Source organism: Spermophilus citellus, assembly GCF_964194105.1.
Source record: "Spermophilus citellus genome assembly, chromosome: 4".
Lineage (NCBI taxonomy): Eukaryota > Metazoa > Chordata > Mammalia > Rodentia > Sciuridae > Spermophilus > Spermophilus citellus.
In genome coordinates this window covers 31203658-31223912 of record NC_138185.1, presented here as the reverse complement: position 1 = coordinate 31223912, position 20255 = coordinate 31203658, and the positions used below count along the sequence as shown (strand labels likewise).

Sequence of the window (20255 nt, the reverse complement as noted above, 5' to 3'; positions counted from 1 at the left end):
TCTAACACAAGGCAGTTTCTCATTTCTAGGTTTTTCTCTCTCTGTCACACACACACACACACACACACACACACGTCTAAAATATCTGGATTTTAATCGGCATTTTGTTACAAGATTGTTCTCTTGTAGAGCCTGCCTGCCTTAATGTGCCATTTTAATTTATAACTTTTTAAAGTGACACTAAAACACTTGGGGGAAATCATTCCTGGGGTACCTATATGAACAACCATCAGGCCCAATGAGGGGGCTATGCTGGCATTGAGGCGACGCTGTGTCATTCAGTTTCTGTGAGTTGCCAGACTTGTCTAAACCAGTCCAATTGTCTAATAATCCCCCTTAGAGTGTTAAAGTACTGTCTGCAAAGGAAAAAAGAAAAACAGTTTTCTCTTTTAAGAACACTTTCAGCGGGGTTGGGGATGTGGCTCAAGCGGTAGCGCGCTCGCCTGGAATGCGTGCGGCCCGGGTTCGATCCTCAGCACCACATACCAACAAAGATGTTGTGTCCGCCGAGAACTAAAAAATAAATATTAAAAATTCTCTCTCTCTCTCTCTCTCACTCTCTCTTAAAAAAAAAAAAAGAACACTTTCTGCTTTAAGAAAAATGGCTAGAATCACCATCTTAAGACATGTAAAGTAGAAATCAGCCCCCAGCCTGGAAAACTCAAGCCCACCAGATGGCCTCAGAAAGGTTGATCAAATTGGAAAGGTGCCTGGAAGTAAGTCGGGAGAGCTGAATCTAGGACTCAGGGCAATTGGATATCCACTGAAGCAGATTAAACAAGTTAGCCAGAAACACTAGCAAAGTTGTAGTCTGAACTCCAGCTCTTCAGGTTTCAAAGCAAAAAGTCTTTTATGGGAATAGACACACAAAGGTGAAAATAACAAAAATAAGCAGAGGACTTTTATCATCTTCACTTCCTAGCTGTCTTTGTCCCATTTCTGTAGCTATAACAAAAACCTGAGACTGAATAATTTATAAAGAACAGAAGTCTATTTGGCTCACAATCGGGAGACTGGGAAGTCTAAGGGTACAACACTGGCATTTGCTTAGCATCTGGGGAGGACCTTCTTGCTGCATCGTAACATGGCACAGGGTGTCACACGATGAGACACAGCAAGTATGCCAACTCAGTCCCTCCTCCTCTTCTTATAAATGCTGTGATGGAGGCCTCACCCTCATGAAGTCATCTAATACTAATTACTTCCTAAAGGCCACCTCCAAATTCCATTAACATGTGAATGGGGGAGTTCAGTTTCTAACAATGATCAGAGGACAGCATAAAACAGTAGCACTACCTTTCATGGATTATAACATGATTTACTTATATCTTTCACTTTAGCTATCTCTTGTCTACCTTCGCTTCTCTTTCTTCTACTCCAACTGCTTGAGGTTCTCTCTGTTGGAAGGCTGCGTCTCCGCCAATGAAGACTGCGTGCCTGCACAGGGCCTCCTTCAGCCTCTACCCCTGCTTCATTGTGCAGACGCCCTGCAGCCCCTAGGGACCCTGCGGGTGACCTAATCCCCATCATTTCTTCTAAAGGTTCCCTTGTGGTGCAGAGCTGGCATCCCATGGGGAAGAGCACGCAGGACCAGGAGACAGGGCTGGGAGTGGGAGTGGAGTTCTGAGGGCACAAACCCTGCCCCAACTCTCCCCCACCACCCCTTCAACAACCACCACCTAGAACAACAGCACTGGTCCACGCCCCAGGATGACTTTGTTTAGGGACATCTGTTATTTATCTCTTCCACTGAAGAAGTTTATGACGGGAGGAGTAAGGTTTTAGAACTGCAGTTCTCTTCAATCCCAATTCAAGCCAAAGGAATACAAAAAAAAAAAAAAAAAAATGTGTTACCAGCAAGATAATGTGAGGCTGTAGTCTACTGTGGTACCTCCTGGTGCTTATCCCTATAAAACTGTTTCTGGAGTTAAATGTTAGTTGCCTTCTGTTAAAGAAAAAAAAAAGAAACTGTGACTCAGGTCATTTATAGGCTATATAGTTTCTCCAAGTCTACAACCAGTTTTCTGAACAAGCTGTAACTTTGGGTAGCCTGGTACTTCTCACCTTCCCCACCCTGGCTCCAGATTAGCTGCATCCCAGGCTGCACCTCGCAAAGCCTTTCAAAGCCCTGAAAAGTGTGTTACAGAAAGCTGTGATGCAAAAACAGCATACTGAATTTGTCACGAAGTGTAACTTTCTTTTCCTGGTGTGTGTGTGTGCGTGTGTGTGTGTGTGTGTGTGTGTGTGTGTGTGTGTGTTTGTGTGTGTTAGAGACACTTCCAACTAGTAGAGGTATTTGTGTGTGTGTGTATATATATATGTGTGTGTGTGTTAGAGACACTTCCAACTAGTAGAGGTATTTTAAAAATACATATCAAAACAGAATCAAATATAAGGGGAAAAGCCCCAAACTGAATTTTTCTCTTTCTTTTGTTTTCTTTCTATTTTTTTTAAGAAAGAGCCAGCTACAGTGCAGCATGCCTGTAATCCCAGCGACTCTGGATGTTAGGGCAGAAGCATTGCAAGTTCAAGGCCAGCCTGGGCAACTTAGTGAAACTCAGTCTCAAAATGAAAAAAATAAAGAGTTCCGGGATGTAGCTCAGTGATAGAGCATTCCTGGGTTCAACCCCTAGTCCACCCCACCACACAAAAAAAGAAAAGAAAGAAAAGTATTCACACAATACTGGCTGATACAGGGCATTACAAGCAAGAAAACAAAACACCACTGTGCTGGAAAGACGTTCTGTTGCTTTGAAGCAAAATTCATTAAGCTCCACTACTTATAGTCAGTGATTTCCATCAGGGTATTTTTAGTTTTCACATTGGTTTATGTGGGAACTTTGGTAAAGAATGAACACTCAAAGAAGCCAGGGAACTCTTACCAACATGCAGGATCAGAACCTACCTGCATAGGGCCTAGGCACGTGTATTGAGAAAGTTCTTGATGCACACTCCAATCTGAGAATTGCCACTCCAGTCAGCACAATACCATGCCATCTGCTGGCATGTGCTCAGCAGCCAAGCAAGCATGGGTCCTGGGAGCTCATTCTTGTCCCACTTTGTGCAGTTCTTGCTCTAACAGCATTCTCCCCCACTCTCCAAGGCAATCACCTTGTCCTTAGAGCTGAACCTCCAAAACTGTGAACTAAACTCCTTTTCTTTAATAAAGTACCCAATCTCAGGGATTTTGTTATAATAACAAAGCTTGACCAATTGTGGGAGGGGCAATGAAAACACTCGGGTTTAATATTTTCAACATATTATAGCTATTCAAATTTTTACTGTTAATACCTCTAACGTAGATTTAAATATATAATTTCCAGGACCCATATTAAAGCCTCCTTTTCTCAACCATCCATTTTCCTCACACTCAGTTGCTCCAACCATGACCTCTCCTCTGAGTAAATGCAGCAACTCCAGCCTGTACAGTTTTTCTTTCCCCTTTCCCTCAGCACTTTATTACCTAGTTTGGCTAAGCCTCTCCCACCCAGAAAGATTTCAGAGAGAAGAGAATTGGAGCTGGCAACTCGAGAAATCTCTTTGACCAGAATGGGAAGCTCATTAATAATTTTTATTCTGTCTGACTAAGGAATCTCCATTTCCCTCTTCTTGCCAGCTTTGTCAGCCAAAATGGGGACATAACATTGCCTCCAATTACGCAAAATCCTTAGCCCTAAAAATCCTACTCACCCTCAGATTTCTCTGAGCTCACCCCCCATTTAGCCTATGAACTCCAGTGTTAATCCTACTCATTCAAGGCAATGTCCCTCTGCTCCCCTCTTGCAGCAGCTGTGAGAGGTTGATGACCTGCCCCATGTCCCTTCTGTCCTCCTGAATTAACTGGCAGGTGCAGTTCTTGTACTCTGATACCTCCTACCCAAGTCTTGAAGCTCTCTTCTTTTCACCCTCAGGAAAACTGTCCATCAGTGAAGGTATAAGAATCATTCAGAGGCTGAATGTCCCAGGCTCCCTGTGCTGTAGTGGACAATCAGGAGGCATGTTCCACATAGTTTCTCAGGCAGAGTGAGCCTTGAGTAGAGTGAGCCCGAGGTAGCCACAGCATTCCCTGCTCATTAGCACATCACACGTTGGTTTTTCTCCCTTCTCTGCCCCACTTTCCCTCTACCTTCCTTCTGCTTCCCAGGATCAACTCCTAGTAAATTACCTGCTCTCAAATCTTTGTCTTGGAGTCTCAGTGGGTAACCTGAATGAACTAAGACAACTCCCTGTAGCACTTTGTTATATTGTCCTCATTGTCTCCCTGGGAACTTCATGGCCATCCCCAGGTAAAACCCTTACTCTGCTGTGGGTAGTGTGTTAGTCAGCTTTGTGATTGTTGTGATCAAAATACCTGACAAGAATAACTTAGAGGAAAAGTTTATTTGGGCCCACAATTTCAGAGATTTCATCCATGGTCAGTCAACTCCATTGTCCTGGGTCTGAGATGGGGCAGCACATCAGAGCAGAAGGGCATGACAGAGGAAAGCTGCTCAGTTTATGGCGGGTGGAAAGGAGAGAGGGAAAGGGAGAGGAAGAGAGGGAGAGAATGGAGGGGGAGAAAGAGAGAGAAAAAAGTGGGGGAGCCGAGGACAAGATATAGTCCAAGAGTATGTCCCCAGTAAGCTACTTCCTTCAGCCCTGCCCCACCTGCCTACAGTTATCAACCAGTAGTCCATCCAAATTATTAATCCATCAAATGGATTAATCCACTGATGAGGTTATAGCTTTCATAATCTAATAATTCCTGCATTACCTTACACATGAACTTTTTAGGTGACATTAAAGATGCAAACCATAAGAGATAATCAGGAATTCAATTTATTAAAATGACACTTATAGGTTTCCAGATTGTGTGCAATCAACTCAATCATAACTGTATCTTAGAGGGTTCCAGGAAAGCACTTTTGAGCAGAAGGTCCCCAGGGTCATTTGCCCCATAAAAAAGGAGGATGGGCTTAGTCCAGGAAGGGTAAAGCCTTTAGCTGAAGATGATATATCTGCTACAAGTCTTCAAAAGACTCTGTCAGGGCATGTAACTACTGGCTACCCTGTCATTCTTACTCTTACTAACCCACATCTGGAGGTTGTCCTCACCATCCACAACACCCACCAGCTGGCAGCCCCTCCCTTTGAGGACAGCAGAAAGCTGGGTCTCCTGTTTTTTATCTTACATGGGTAGATAGATGTTTTCAGAAAGGCAGAAGAATGGGGTTAACTCTACACAAAATAGGAAGGACAGAACTCCAGTTTCCAGATCATCTATCCAGGAATTTTAAATTGGCAGCCCAGTGGACTATATTCAGTCTGTGATACGTTCTCCTTGGCCAACAGATGGTTTTTGTTTTGTTTTAACTAGCCCAACAGAGTAATTTACAAAGTTTGCAAATTCCAGATTCTCTTGAAAACCAGGAAGATCTGGTGAAGTGGAGTCCAGATTTTGCCTGTCAATCACAATGGGGAACCCCTTAGACCTTCAGTCTCCTACCACAGCTTGCAGCTCTAAATCTGTATACCCAGTTCTTCCCAACGACTGGGCCTTGAATTCGCAGCTCTAAAGTTTAACCCTAAAAATTCTAAAGATGAGCAAAAGTTGTCTAAAGCCCAAGTCTGCTGAAGGCAAAGTGATCAGAGCCTACCGACCCTAGTCTGAGAGGCCTGATTGGAATTGACTAAATAGCCAAAGAATCTGACAGTAGTGGTGATGGTAGATTTGGGGTAAGGACATGAAGGTTGGATCTTTTTGCAGGGCCAGTTGCCCCCAATCCCAGCTTCCTCCCCGGGGTGGGGATGAGAGGCCTCCTCCACCATCACCACTGCATAAGGTCCGTGTTGCCTCTGCGAAGAGGAGGTTGCAACTGGGTTTGTAGCAGGCGCAGATGCTAGCACTGGGCACCTGCAGAAAACAGGGCGCTCTACCTGTGCACAGGCGATTCGAATGCGGGGGTGAGGGGGTGGGCTATAGCAGGGTGCAGAGGATAGGAGCCGCACAACTGACAATAGTGCTCATCTGCGGAATCGCACCACTGACACCTGGCTACTGAGGTCTTATTCACACCTGGGTGCCAAGGAGTAGAAAACCCCAATGAAGGGAGGCCCCCACAACCTGTGACCCCAGCCAGAGAGGTCCTGCACCCAGAGCACACTAGTCCCAGCGCGCGGCGGGGCGCGGGAGCAGATCGCCCACTGTCTGCCTAGGGTTGAAGGCAGGCGGGGGCACCCTAGGGCGGAGTCGAGGGCGGGACGCGCAGGGCCGGGTCCGAGGTGTTAGGATGAGTGGAGGAGGCGGAGCTCCGACCCGCAGCGGAGCACTGAGGCGAGGGGGCTAAAAAGGGACAACACACACCTACTACACGAGCGCTCAACGCCTCGGCAAGTGCTAGTCCGGCTGCCCAAGGCGGGAACCAGAGACCCGACCCGCGTCCACTCACCCTAAGACCCTCGTTCGGCCGCCAGGACCTCAGAGTGCCCCAAGAGAAGAGGTGCAGAGGTAGGTAAACGATCGGATCCGCGCAGTTGGAAGACGGGTTGTGTGTTCATGCTGCCGGACAAGGGGCTCCGACGCCCGCTTTCTTTCTCAGGGCTACGCGGGCTCCTTAGCCTCTTGCCATTCCCGGGATGTGGCGATCTGACCCCAAGCTAGCGATTTGATTCGGGGAAATGCCCTCTGGGTCCTCCAGGTTGGCAGGGATTAGGGGCTGCGGGCGCGAGCGAGCGCCAAATTGCAGGGGGAGGTCTCCTGCAGAAAGGTGAGCAGAAAAGAGCCAACCTCTCTGATAAAATTCTCTCGCCCCTCATCGTCCCCTCGCCAACCCCAATCCCACCCCCCACCCCTAGTTTTCCGCGGTCCCGAAGCCCCGCTGGCTTTGTTTCTCAAACATGAATTTTTTAGTTGATTCCTGCCCGGGGCGGGGCGGAGTCTTCGGACACCGCGTGGCAGCGTTGGGGAGGGGAGGAGGTGCTGGAACGGGATGATCACCCTCGAGGGGTACGTCCCTCGAAAATGCGACGGGGACAGGGACTTGTCCCCGCTCGGGCATGCGCCTCTTCCTTGGGTCTGGGGGCTGGAGCGTAAAACCCGGCAGCACTCCTGCTTCTCTGCCCGCAGCTGAACGGAGTCTTCAGGGATTGGAATTCCTTGTGAAAGGCAAACCCAGGGAGGACACCCCGGCTGCAGACGCCTCTGTGAGTTGAACCTCACCTGTCGGGCGTTTCTCCACCTCAGTCTCGCAGCAGGCGGGAGCTCCATAGGTTACGGTATTCCTGCCACAACTACGACTCTTGTCCTTGCCAGAGTGGCAGTTCCTGACCCTTGCTCCCGTCCCGCCTTCCCAGGAGCGGACAAATTTCCCTGACCCATTTTATCGCTTTTTGCTACCAGCATCCCTTGGCCCCCACACTTGGAGTGGTTTCCAGGTGTGCTGAGAGGTCTGGGAGGAAAGCGGTTCACCTCTAGTAAGACAGCTCCCTTTCTGCGGACACTAGGGTCCTGGTTCTTTTCCCCAGACACTCAGCAACTCCTTGTACCCTCTGCTCCCCTATCTCCTGGGGGCTGATGCTTCAGAGATTTTATTTCCTCTCAGAGGCTCCTTCATTGGACTTTTTCCAGTGAAGGGCAGACAGTTCACCTTGAGCCCTCTGAGGTCTTAGATGACCTTCTACCCCCCCCCACCTTCACCCTTGGGGGCTATTTTCAGTTAAGTGTTGGGGCAGCCATCCTTTTCAGAGGACAAAGACCTTCAGGACAGGGTGTGGTGCCTTCTACTCAGGGTGACTCTAGGGTGGGGACCTGGAAACCTGGTGAAGGCAGGAGGGAGCAGATCCAAAGTAGTGGGACCAAGGTGGGGAGACAGAGAATTCCTTCTAGAGCTGGTTCCCAAGGATCAGGGGAATTTCCTCCTCCCCACCTACAGCATCTAGGTGGGGCTCCTCATTCATTCATTCATTCATTCATTCAACAAATTCCTATCCAGCTCCCCAACCGTACACCCTGCCTATGCAGGATCTGGACTGGATAGCAGGAGTTTGTTTAACAGGAAAGTTAGGGCTCTGAGAGCATGAATCACTGGTCCAGGATGACTCAGCCTATCCATAGGAAAATGGTTTTGGTGATTTCCAAGTCCCTGGTTTGGCTAAACCAGAGGGCTCTGTGCCCTGCTTTGGAAGAAAGACCCTATTCCTGGCCGATAGATGTGCAACATTGTGGATAACATTACAAGCCTGGGCAATTGCCTTGAGAAACTTCCAGAAAACCTGTGGAAGCTGATGAAGGGGTGGGTGGATAAATTAGACATCAAACCAGCACTGACCCCTGGGAAAAGGACAAAAGTGCACATTTTTCTTGGGTGTCTCTGGCAAGTCCAATCCACCTTGCACTCAGTCCTTTCTGATAGCTGCAGAGGTAGTAGAGGGCATCCCAGCTTCCAGATCTCATGTCTTCTCTCCCCTGCACCCTGAGTAGTTCTGTCTACAGGTAGGCAGTGGGTTTGGTGGGTGTGTACCTGGGGAACTCTGGAGGAATGCTACCAGATATTCTTCATTCTCCTGTGATCCACTGGTTGTGTCTCCTTCCAGAAACAAGATGGTGTATCACCTCTGCCCAAGGATGTGAGCAGGGTACTAGGCTCAATCACATCGTCTGGGACAGCACAAGATCTGGACCCCCCCCCCCCAGCTCAGAGTGCTGTATTCCCTACACTTCCCTCATACCGCTCCATCTGCAGGCATCACCATGGCAGTGCAGAACAGAAACACTAGTTTTGCTTCCAACTTTAGTCCACCCCAAGACCATGCCTCCTCCCTCCACTTCAACTTCAGTTATGGTGATTATGACCTCCCTCTGGATGAAGATGAGGACATGACCAAGACCCGGACCTTCTTTGCAGCCAAGATCGTCATTGGAGTGGCACTGGCAGGCATCATGCTAGTCTGTGGCATTGGCAACTTTGTCTTCATTGCTGCCCTTGCCCGCTACAAGAAGCTGCGCAACCTCACCAACCTGCTCATTGCTAACCTAGCCATCTCCGACTTCCTGGTGGCCATTGTCTGTTGCCCCTTCGAGATGGACTATTATGTGGTACGCCAGCTCTCCTGGGAACATGGCCATGTGCTGTGTGCTTCTGTCAACTACCTGCGTACTGTCTCCCTCTACGTCTCCACCAATGCCCTGCTGGCCATCGCTATTGACAGGTGAGTCCCTTGGCAGGGGTATAAGACAGAAGCCAGCTAGGCTGCCATTTTTCTCACTTCAAATTAGACAGGCTTGGCACTGCTCCAGATTTGAATGTTCATTGATCTTTTGAGGGGCAAGAGGAGCTTTTGTTTCTTTAGCAGTGTTCTGTTCCCCCAAATGTGAGCAAATATGAGGCTCCTGAATCCCCCATCCTGAATCTGACCATGCTCTCTCTGAATCTGCTTTAGATGCAAGCATATCACATTAACGACAGCCTATGGCATCAAACACAAAGTCAAAAGCAGAAAATTCAGACAGCTGTTACTTAGAAGCCGAGGGAGGGTTAACTAAGGAAGTTTGCAGTCAGGACAATACGCACCAAGTTTTTCCTGTAGCCAGACTGAACATTTCCATCACCTAGAAAATGCCTGTGCCCTAACCAGTCAACTCCCCCAACCCTAAGCAACCAGTGATCTGATTGTTATCATCATAATTTAATTCTGCCTAGGCTTTAACTTCCTAAGAAAAGAATCATCACTTGTTTTAGTGATTTTGTTGCAGAGCTGATTTTAAAATGAGATAGCAGGATTTGTTTGCAGAAAAGAAAGACATGCTTGCTTTTGTTCTTTTGCATATATCCATGTGTGCTCATTTGCATGCATTTGCATGAGATGTTCCAGAAGTCCTTGCTCTATTGTAAATGTATAAGGTAAAATTTATCACATCTACTGACAAATCTTATACATGTACAATGTATGTGAACAGTTGCAGCCCAGTATCAGATCACCAGTGGCTCTGTTTGAGAGGGATAGTTGATGTCTTGTCTTCTTGCAAATCCATCTTCTGAGCTATGCTGAGACTCATTTTGATAAAGGTGCTGGATCATCTTTTTTCCCTTTTGTCTTCTTTCAACTCTTCAATTTTTCCCATGTTCTCAGTGCTGTTTATAGGTTTGCTGTCCTTTGTAATCAACCAGTTTATTATTCTTCATTTATGGTGTAATAAAACACACATACAGGTATAAGATGCATCTTCCTTTTATAGAATATCTGAAGGAAAAACAATTTTATTACAACTCTGAGGTTCTCCAGGCCTGAAACCAGCCTTTGTAGAGTGGGTACTTACCAACCAACTGCGCAAAACTCCCCAGGGAAAATGGCAGAAGGTAGCATCTGATGCAATGATACAGAGTCAGATTCCTGGGTCCCACTCCAGTCTCCTGGATGGGAATCCCTCACACTGGGTTCCAGGAATCTGAATTTTTATTCACTATCTTAAGTGATTTTTATGCTTACTAAATGATAGTGATCACTGTTCTCATCCCTTGTCCCATTATAACCTTGTCTTCATGATGTTGATTTTGTTTGTCTGTTTTTTAAATTTTTTATTTGTTCTGATTAGTTATACATGACAGCAGAATATTTTGCACTTTGATATATCATTCATAAGTGGGATATAATTTCTCATTTTTCTGATTGTACATGTTGTAGAATCACATTGGTCATGCAGTCATATATGTACATAAGGTAATGATGTCTGTTTGATTCTACTATCCTTCCTACCCTCATACCCCCTCCTCTTCTTTCACTGTCCTCTATCTAATCTAAAGTAACTCTATTCTTCCCTAGCCACCCCCACCTTATTGTGAATTAGCATTTGCATAGCAGAGAAAACATTCAGCCTTTGGTTTTTTGGGATTGACTTATTTTGCTTAGCATTATATTCTCCAGCTCCATCCATTTTCCAACAAATGCCATAATTTTATTCTTTTTTAAGGCTGAGTGATATTCCATCATATATATCACATTTTCTTTATCCATTCATCTATTGAAGGGCACCTAGGTTGGTTCCATAGGTTAGCTATTGTGAGTTGAGCTGCTATAAACATTGATTCGGCTGTGTCACTGTAATATGCTATTTGTAACATTGGAGTTTCTTGGGACATGATCACCCTGTTACTACAGACAAGGGAGACGTTCTTTTTCATCCCAAACCAACTCTTCGCCAGATAGCCGCCAGCTCCATCAGCAGTGTCATCACTTTTCTGGTCCCCAATCAGGAAAGTTACCATCACCCTTTGCCTTTCTCCCCCCTCAATTCCTACCCACTCCACCCTTTGTGTTCAGGCCTATACCAATTCCTGGCAATTCTCCCTCTACCCTCATTCCTTATCAAGTTATGACTGGTCCACGGTGATGCTCTTCTGACTTGTCTTTTGCCCCCAGGGGCTCTTGGCTCTGCCCTGAAATCCATACTCATCCATATGAGGCACCAGAATATCACTATTGAGGGATCTTCCTAAGACATTTCATTGCTAATAAAACCTCTAGAAATTCCAGTGTCTTTAGGATACACGCCAGATCCTGAGTCTAGCATAACGGAGCATTTATGATCTGATGCCAATCTGTCTTTCCAAACTCAGATATACATTATCTTTTCCAAAAGATAATGTATTTTAAGCACAATAACTATGTCTGCAATGTTTCTGTCTCCACGGAGCTTTATACCTGTATCTTAATTTGGGTTGTTTTCCAAACACTCTGAGATAAGGATACTAGTGCATGTAGCACAGGAAGAACCTATAGGAAGGTGGAAAGTGAAATAGGGAAGGGAAACAGTCAATACAGGATACATTGTTGAAAAGTTTCCACTATGGGTAACTAGAGCTTATCCCTGTTGAGGAACCCTTAGAGCCAGTAGATCACAACTAAGACATCTCCCAGGAGTGGGCAGTGGGAGGGAGCTGGGGTATTTGTACACCATTACTCATAAGACCTTGCTGAGGACTGCTCTAGGGATGCTGTTCAGAGAGCCAAGAGGAATCTTGAAGCCTGAGAAAGCCTTTAGAAAAAGAAATGCAGGTGTATTGGCAGGTACAAGTAGACAGGTATGCACCGAAATGATAACAGCAAAGGGATATGAATGGGGCACTGACTGTATCTGCTCCAACTGGTAGATGCACAGTGAGTTGCTGGGCCCTGCTATATGCCCAGACTATGGATATGGAAACATGATGTAGAAAAGACACAGTCCTTGACCTCAGGGAGCTTTTCTTCCACACAAGAACTAGCATTTATGAGACATAAAAGAATAATCAAGAGATTCTGATTCATAAATGCTAGGGTTTTTTTTTAAGGAAAAGTTCTCTGAAGGATTACTCTTTTTATTTGCATTATAATTAGACATAATAGGGAGATTCACTGTGGCCAATTTGTACATGCACATAACATAATTTGGTGAATCTCATTCCCCAGTGAGTTTATACTTACACTTCCTGATAGAGGAACCAGCCGGACAGGGAGGCTTTTCCACTGGGTGTGTGCAAGGGGAGCAGTTGGGGTACATCTGGCAAGAACAGGGGAACTCATAGCTAGGCCTTTGGGGTCCCATAAGGCTTAAAGATATAAAGGCAGCATGTGGAAATTCAAGCCTCAAAATACAGAAGCTTAATAAATAGCACCCCTCTGGCCCATCAGGTTCTAAACCAATTGAAAAATAAGGTAAATGATAAGAAAGATGAATGGAAAGCTCTCATCTTTGCCCTGATGATACTGATTTTGGAAAACAGGGTTTGTATCTGGGAGTTTGGGGGATACTTCATGCACAACCCCAGAATTAGAGAGAACTACAGACCCTGGGAGAAGTACACATCTCTCTGTTGGTACTTTCATTTGCCTCTAGGACAAATATGCCTGTTCTACTATATAGAAATATCATAAGGGCCACCTGGTGCCATTTGTGTATGCTGCAGCTAGAGAATAGCCAGGTCTATGCAGAAGAAGTGCTATTTCAAGTCACAGAGACTTGAAGAAAACCACTGATCTTAAGAAACACATCCAAGCAGATAGATGGCAACAAACACCTTGCAGATGTCTCTTGCCAATGAGTGAACTGTGGGAAATGATCAATGTAAGTAAAGTACTATTGCTTCCAACATGCATTATGTATGTTCACTTTCTTGAAACCTAAAAAAAAAAATCCTGAGAGATTGTCAATAAAGTTATTATGATCCCCATTTCATAGATGCTGAAACTAGTTCTCAGGAGTATAAATGATTTATCCAAGTTCACAGCTTGGATCCAGGCCTTCTGAATAACCTGCAGGCTAGTAGTGTTCCTTTCTTTTCTATTCGAATTTTGAAACATCCCATAGAATGAGGAAAGTGTTACAAATGATAAAAAACTTGAATTTAAAAGACAACAACAGAATAAGCAGGACTGTGGGGATTTCATTTGGCATTGGTTATTGAGATACTGTCCGTGATAAAACCAGAAAGCTATTAAGTTCTGAATTTGTCTTGCTTTTCCTAAGGACTTTGGATTCAGTGTGGTACGCAGAATAATACCTCCCCCCCTCCCCGCCAAAAGATAACTACATCCTATTCCCCAGAACCGTGAGCATATTACATTACATGCCAAAAGGGAATTAAAGTGGCAGATGGGATTAAGGTTGCTAATCAGCTGATCTTAAAATAGGGGAATTTTACTAGATAATCTAGGTGGGGCCAATGTAATCACAAAGGTTCTTAATTGTGGAAGGAGGCAGAGAGTCAATGTCAGAGTAATACAAAATGAGACAAACTCAGCTTGCCATTGCTGGCTTTGAACAGGGAAGGGCTCATAGGTCAAAAACTATAGGCAGCCCTGGAAAAGGAAACACACACACACACACACACACACACACACACACACACACACACACCAGTCTTCTGACCTCTAAAAACTGTAAGATAATCAATTGTGTCACTTCAAGCCACTATATCTGTGGGCATTTGTTATAGCAGCAACAAAAAACTAATTCTTTCCCAGTCATTACAAAGAGACAGTGATTGTGAGATGTCCCTGCTCCAGGTGAGGGTGAGCCAGCCCATTTGCCCCTCTCTTCAGTCCTGTGAGGCTTGTCCACTCAGGACAGTCATACAGGTTCACATGGCAAGGCCAGATCAAATGCTGTGCGGAGAGCTCCAACAACAGCCATGCATATTAGTACATCCAGGTGGGGTGCAGTCAGTGGTTGTGATGGATCCAGCTTCATCCTGGATATTCAGAAAGCCACAAACTTGGGGGTAGCCATGTTCTCATGGGTTCCGCTAGTGAAACTCAATGGGTTAGAGCCAACAATGAACAAGGAGCAGGCAAGAGAAGGTGAAGCAAACTTGTAGCAGAAATACTGTCAGGGACGGGAAGTAGTAACATGGAAGGAAGCCTCCATAGTCAAATCAGACACTTGGAAAGGTGGTCAAAGGGTCTGATTTACAAAGGAAAAGGTTTGGATCCAGTTTTCTACTGGGAGCTTCCTGCTCTTAACCCCACCTGCCTCAATCTTCAGGTATGGAGCACATGTTTATTTCCATGGCTGATTTCTTTCTTTTCTGACCCTTCTGACGTTTATCTTTCTCCATTGTCTTCTACCACTCAATCCTGCACAGAAGTGATTCCAGGGCACCCAAATATCTAAATAGGCTGTTATTCATTATCTCTTTCTGGAGAGAAGATATTCAATCTGCACAGCTGAGCTCACTTTATACAAAGAGCTCTGGCTTCTTTCCTGGGCAATGTGGTTTATCAGAAAGAGCAGGGATCAAGACTTATGGTATTATGGTAGCTTCATATACCTTCTTTTTTTTTTTTTTTTTTTCTTTTTTTTTTTCATTTTTTTTTTCTTCTTTTTTTTTTTTCTTTTTTTTTTTTCTTTTTTTTTTTTCATATACCTTCTCATTTGAACATGAGGTGACCCCAGGGAGGTGAGTGTAAAAGCTTTTGTACCAGGGGCCTAAATTCCAGTGCTTGCATAATTCTAGCTTGAGCAAAACATTTACTTCTCATCTGGGTTCTTAGTTTCACCACAAACCCACCCCTACTCTCCTGTTTCTGTAATGCAGAGTAATACCTGATAGTGGGGGCGGAGGGAGAGGGAAAAAGTTCTTGTCCACTACCTGAGAAAGGTGCTGACCTCTCTCGGAGGTGCCGAGCGCTTCTTCATCTCTAAACCATGAGTTATTTAGAATGAAGAGCTTTGAGAGCATTGTATTCTTGGGCAGAATGGCTTGGAACCCAAGGTACAATAATAGGAGCATTAATAATAATAGACCACATATATTTATTGAACACCTACAATACAGGCTACAAATTATCATATTTAACCTTCACAGCTACCAGCAAAGCAGGTATCATTTGATTCCAGGTTGCATTTGAGGAAATGAAACTCAGAGAGATTGGGTAATTTGGGTCTGGAAAGCCAGAATTTATTCAACATATTTGACCTGAAACCTGTGCTGTTTCCACTAAACCACGCCACTATTCCAAGTGCAAAATGATGTTGCTGACATGAGATGAAGCTGGTTAAATTTGGGTAATGAGTACATGGGAATTCACTGTGTTCAGAATTAGTGAAAAAAAAACGATCATTTTCCAAGCTGTAACATATTATGATTGTTTGCTGTCTTTCCTCACCAGATATCTTGCCATCGTTCACCCCTTGAAACCACGAATGAATTATCAAACCGCCTCCTTTCTGATTGCTTTGGTCTGGTTGGTTTCCATCCTCATTGCCATCCCATCAGCCTACTTTGCAACCGAAACCGTCCTCTTTATTGTCAAAAACCAGGAAAAGATCTTCTGTGGCCAGATCTGGCCAGTGGATCAGCAGTTCTATTATAGGTCCTACTTTCTGTTTATCTTTGGCCTCGAGTTCGTAGGGCCTGTGGTCACCATGACCCTGTGCTATGCCAGGATCTCCCAGGAGCTCTGGTTCAAGGCCGTCCCTGGGTTCCAGACAGAGCAGATCCGTAGGCGACTGCGCTGCCGCCGGAAGACAGTCCTTGTGCTCATGTGCATCCTTACAGCCTACGTGCTGTGCTGGGCACCTTTCTATGGCTTCACCATTGTGCGCGACTTCTTCCCCACTGTGTTTGTGAAAGAGAAGCACTATCTCACCGCCTTCTACGTCGTCGAGTGCATCGCCATGAGCAACAGCATGATTAACACTGTGTGCTTTGTGACGGTCAAGAACAACACCATGAAGTACTTCAAGAAGATGATGCTACTCCACTGGCAATCCTCTCACCATGGGAGCAAGTCCAGCGCTGAACTTGACTTCAAAACCAGTGGGGTGCCTGCCACTGAAGAGGTGGATTGTATCAGGCTGAAGTGACGTGGTAGTGTTACACAACAGAAAACCCAAATCCAGTACTCGGAGCATCATCAATCAAGTTCACAGCCTGCATGGAAAAGAACAATCATATTCATGCCCTCCTGTCTTCACAGAGCTAGATGCTTCGAAGTCATAACAAATAATGAGGCTGGACACAAACCACAGCCCAGACATTTACTGATATCTTCTGATATCATTAGCCTGCTGAGTACACCGTCACAACCGTAAGAGCAGACACAAGTAGCAGCAACTGACATGGACTGAATATCTACTGCGAGCAAGCCACACCAATGAGATTAGACAGAGACAACAGGATTGTCCTACCTACTGTGTACAAAGACATTTAAAAAATCAAAATGGCAGAAGTTATCAGAGTCGACAAACTACATCTAGACATATAGATGGCTGGGAAGAGACACCAATGGTATCTGGACTCCCCCTCCATGATCCCTCATTCTGTATCTTATCTGAACAGGAATGCTCAAAGCTATAGAATAAGGCATTTAGACATAATTAAAATGTAAGGATAAGCCCATCAGTATGGAGTCTATAGCCTCAACCTAGCTCCTACTATCTCCTGATATGTTCTCCAGGATTGTGGCTGCCAAAGAAGAATTTTTCTTGCAGTCCAGCCAGCCTTATGGCCCTTCTACAATGGTGTAATGTCGAAGGAGAGAACTAAAAAAAGTCTTACTGATGGGGTTGGAATCTCATCACTCTATTGGGTGAAGATGATCAATCCTGAGATGAGGAATACATTCAGTTCCTTACACTTCAGTGTAAAGGATTTCGGGGGCTCTGGGGCCCGAAAGAAAGAGCACCAAAAAAAAAAAAAAAAGAGTGAAGGTTGCCACTGGTAATAAACATAATCTGTGTGGCCATTTGGCTAAAACCCAAATATTTTTGGAACATACTCTCTTTTACAAAAGAAGCTCTGCTCAGAACCCAAAGACCAGACCAGAGTTCTAGGTCTCATGTGACCTACCTGTTTCCTGTGTGGATGTCTCATTTTGTTTTAATGATATGGAAATAATCAAAACTTCTGCCTTCCCTGCCACTGGGAGAGCCCATGTTCAGCATGTGAACATGATTTGAACTATACACGTGAAAGGAATGAATAAGTAATATTGAACTGGTGGTTTGGAGGGAGTTTAGAAACTCCATGCACTATGGTTTATTATGGAGAAACACCTGCACCTTTTTATCTCTGTTCTTTGGACCAGTGACCCTTGAACTCTTTTCACAGAAACTCATCTCAAGTGGGGCAAAAAGGCATCCCAGCCTGTAATCCCAGCAGGTAGGGAGGCTGAGGCAGGAGGATCAAGGGTTCAAAGCCAGTGGCAAGGCGCTAAGCAACTCAGTGAGACCCTGTCTCTAAGTAAAATACAAAAATAGGACTGGGGGTGTGGCTCAGTGGTCAAGTGCCCCTGAGTTCAATTCCTGGTACCCCCCCCAAAAAAGGCACCCCTGTCCCAGGATATAATCAAGAAAATGTAGCCTCTCAGCATTGCTACATGGTCTTAGAAGTGTTGACAGTCTTTCCAGCATGTTGTCCTCAGCACACCACAGTGCTGCATAAATAGAATTTCTGAATCCATTGTTATTACTATACAACTGTGGTGATCATATATATGTATCCTCACTCCTTCCTGACTCATACTGAAGCAGAGACTGTACAAATGGTACCTGGTTTGAGATCGAACCATCCATTCTTGGTTGATTCCAAGTTTTCTGAGGAGAAGGAATTGTTTAGTTGCTTATTTCTTTTTTCCCATATTTTTGAATTGGTGCATTATAGTTGTATATAACAGTGGGATTTGTTGTTACATAGTCATACATGCACACAACCTAACAATATATTTTGGCCAATTTCATTCCCCAGTATTTCCTCCTTTCCGCCCCTCCTTCCTCCCCTAGTCCTTTCCCTCTATTCTATTAATCTCCATTTGATTTTCATGAGACCTCCTACTTGCTTGTTTCTTAAAATTATTTGTTTGGTTTGTTTTTCCAACAACAAAGTGCCAATCAATTGTTTTCTATCACCACCCCACAGACTTATCTTCAACCCAATCATTGTACCTTTAAGAAAATGCAGTCTCACCATATCAAAATGGTTTATAAATTCTGATTTCACCAAGTTTCACAGTGCATTCCAAAGCCAAGCAAGGAAGCATGGTGGATTATCTACAGTTTTACAATTGTAATGCTTTAGCTTTCCTGGATGAGGTGGCACACATCTATAATCTCAGCTATCTCAGAAGGCTGAAGCAAGAAGGTCCCAAGTGTGAGATCCTGTCCCAGAATTTAAAAATGAAAATAAAAAATGCTGGGGATGTAGTTCAGTGGTAGAGTGCTTACCTAGCATGCATGAGACCCCAAGTTCAATATATTTGCCATATATCAGTCAACAAGATTCATCTCTTTTTTCCCTTTGTATTCTAAAATGTACCATCCTCCTTTCACTTTAACTGAAAAAAAATCTTGTAAACATCAGTGTGTATTTGTGATTTGCCAGTGAATAAAAGTGTTGTGTTGTTATTCAATGGAATAATTAACATATGAAATCCTAATCACAGTGTTTGTTTCCCTGCTAATGTTTCATATCATGTTAGTATATTTAGATATTAATGAAGCAACAGCCATTTAAACAGCTCAACCCTGAAACAGAGACAGAACTTGGCAAAGACGTTTTTAGAGCAGTGGAAGCTCATACCAGCAACCAGACTCATCTCCGTTACATCTCTCAAGCTCATTGCCCAGGACTGTGTTCTTGTGTGCAAAGAAGCAGGGAACCACTATACTGTGTCCATGTTACCCATTAGTTTTAAAATGACCTTGTTTGTTTAAAAGTTTACTGCTATTTGCATGGAGACTGTTTATCTCTCAATCCAAAATTAAGGTAATAAATCAATAGTATTTGTGTCTTTTCTTCACAAGACTAATTAACAGCAAGTGTAAGATACACACACACACATATATACACACATATATACATTATATACATATATATACATTAAAATGTATATACTCACATGTGTATACACTCATTTATCCCTTTTATTATATATTGAAAATTTTGTCTCCTTTAGCAGAACAGATTCATTTTTCTCATTCAGAACAAGAAAAATGAAGTAAGTTGCCTCTCAAATTGGAGAAATTAAAAGATGACTTTAGGCCCTCAGGCATGAAAAACAATTCCAGAGTTTAAAGGAAGAATGTAAAAAAAAAAAAAAAAAAAAGGGAGAATGTGACATGTGACATGTGGAAAGTGATTAGAAAACTTAAAATGAGTTCTGTTTTTACCAGAAACATCCTCCCAATTTAACCATTCTCTACCCCTTGGACTCAAGAGGAGACACACACGCACGTGCATGTACACACACACACACACACACAGAATACCAGACCAGGAAAGACCTTTTTTGGGGGGTAGTGAGGTACTGGAGACTAAACTCGGGCACTTGACTACTGAACGACATCTCCAGCCCTATTTTTGTATTTTATTTAGAGACAGGGCCTCACGGAGTTGCTTAGAGCCTTGCTTTTGCTGAGGCTGGCTCTGAACTTGTGACCCTCCTGCCTCAGCCTCTCGAGCCACTGAGATTACAGTGCACTGGCACCCGGCTAGGAAAGGCCTTTTAGTGCACATGGCAACACATGTTGGAGCCAAAACATTGCCCCAAGATTTGAACTCTGGGCCAGTGAACAGTACTCAGTATACCTGAGCCCAAAGGAGTGGACTCTCACTTAGAATGCTTAAAAAGACATTTAAATGGTATCTGGCCTCCCAGGAGAATCTTAAGCTGCATGGAAGGTACCTTTCCTCTCTCTGGTGGGCCAAGAGTACATCCCATCCAAGGAACTTTAGGATCTAGAACCCAGGATTCCAGGTAAACCAGAGAGAATTCCACCAGGACCACTCCACTGCTCCTTC

General features: G+C 44.5%; 1 protein-coding gene across 4 annotated transcripts; it reads left to right on the top strand.

Annotated features, from left to right (window-relative positions):
• The first annotated feature begins 6354 nt into the window (after positions 1–6354).
• Positions 6355–16852, top strand: PROKR2 (prokineticin receptor 2). 4 transcript variants are annotated; one of them, XM_081291383.1, is made up of 4 exons: positions 6401–6487; positions 7106–7182; positions 8572–9186; positions 15625–16852. In XM_081291383.1, the coding sequence occupies exons 3-4, from the start codon at positions 8729–8731 to the stop codon at positions 16319–16321; spliced, it is 1155 nt and encodes a 384-aa protein (XP_081147509.1). In that variant the 5' UTR covers positions 6401–6487; positions 7106–7182; positions 8572–8728; the 3' UTR covers positions 16322–16852. The 4 variants fall into 4 exon arrangements, with proteins under 4 accessions (XP_081147512.1, XP_081147509.1, XP_081147510.1 ...); XM_081291384.1 differs by lacking the exon at positions 6401–6487 and adding an exon at positions 6620–6746; XM_081291386.1 differs by lacking the exon at positions 7106–7182 and having other exon boundaries at positions 6355–6487.
• Positions 16853–20255: the final 3403 nt, after the last annotated feature.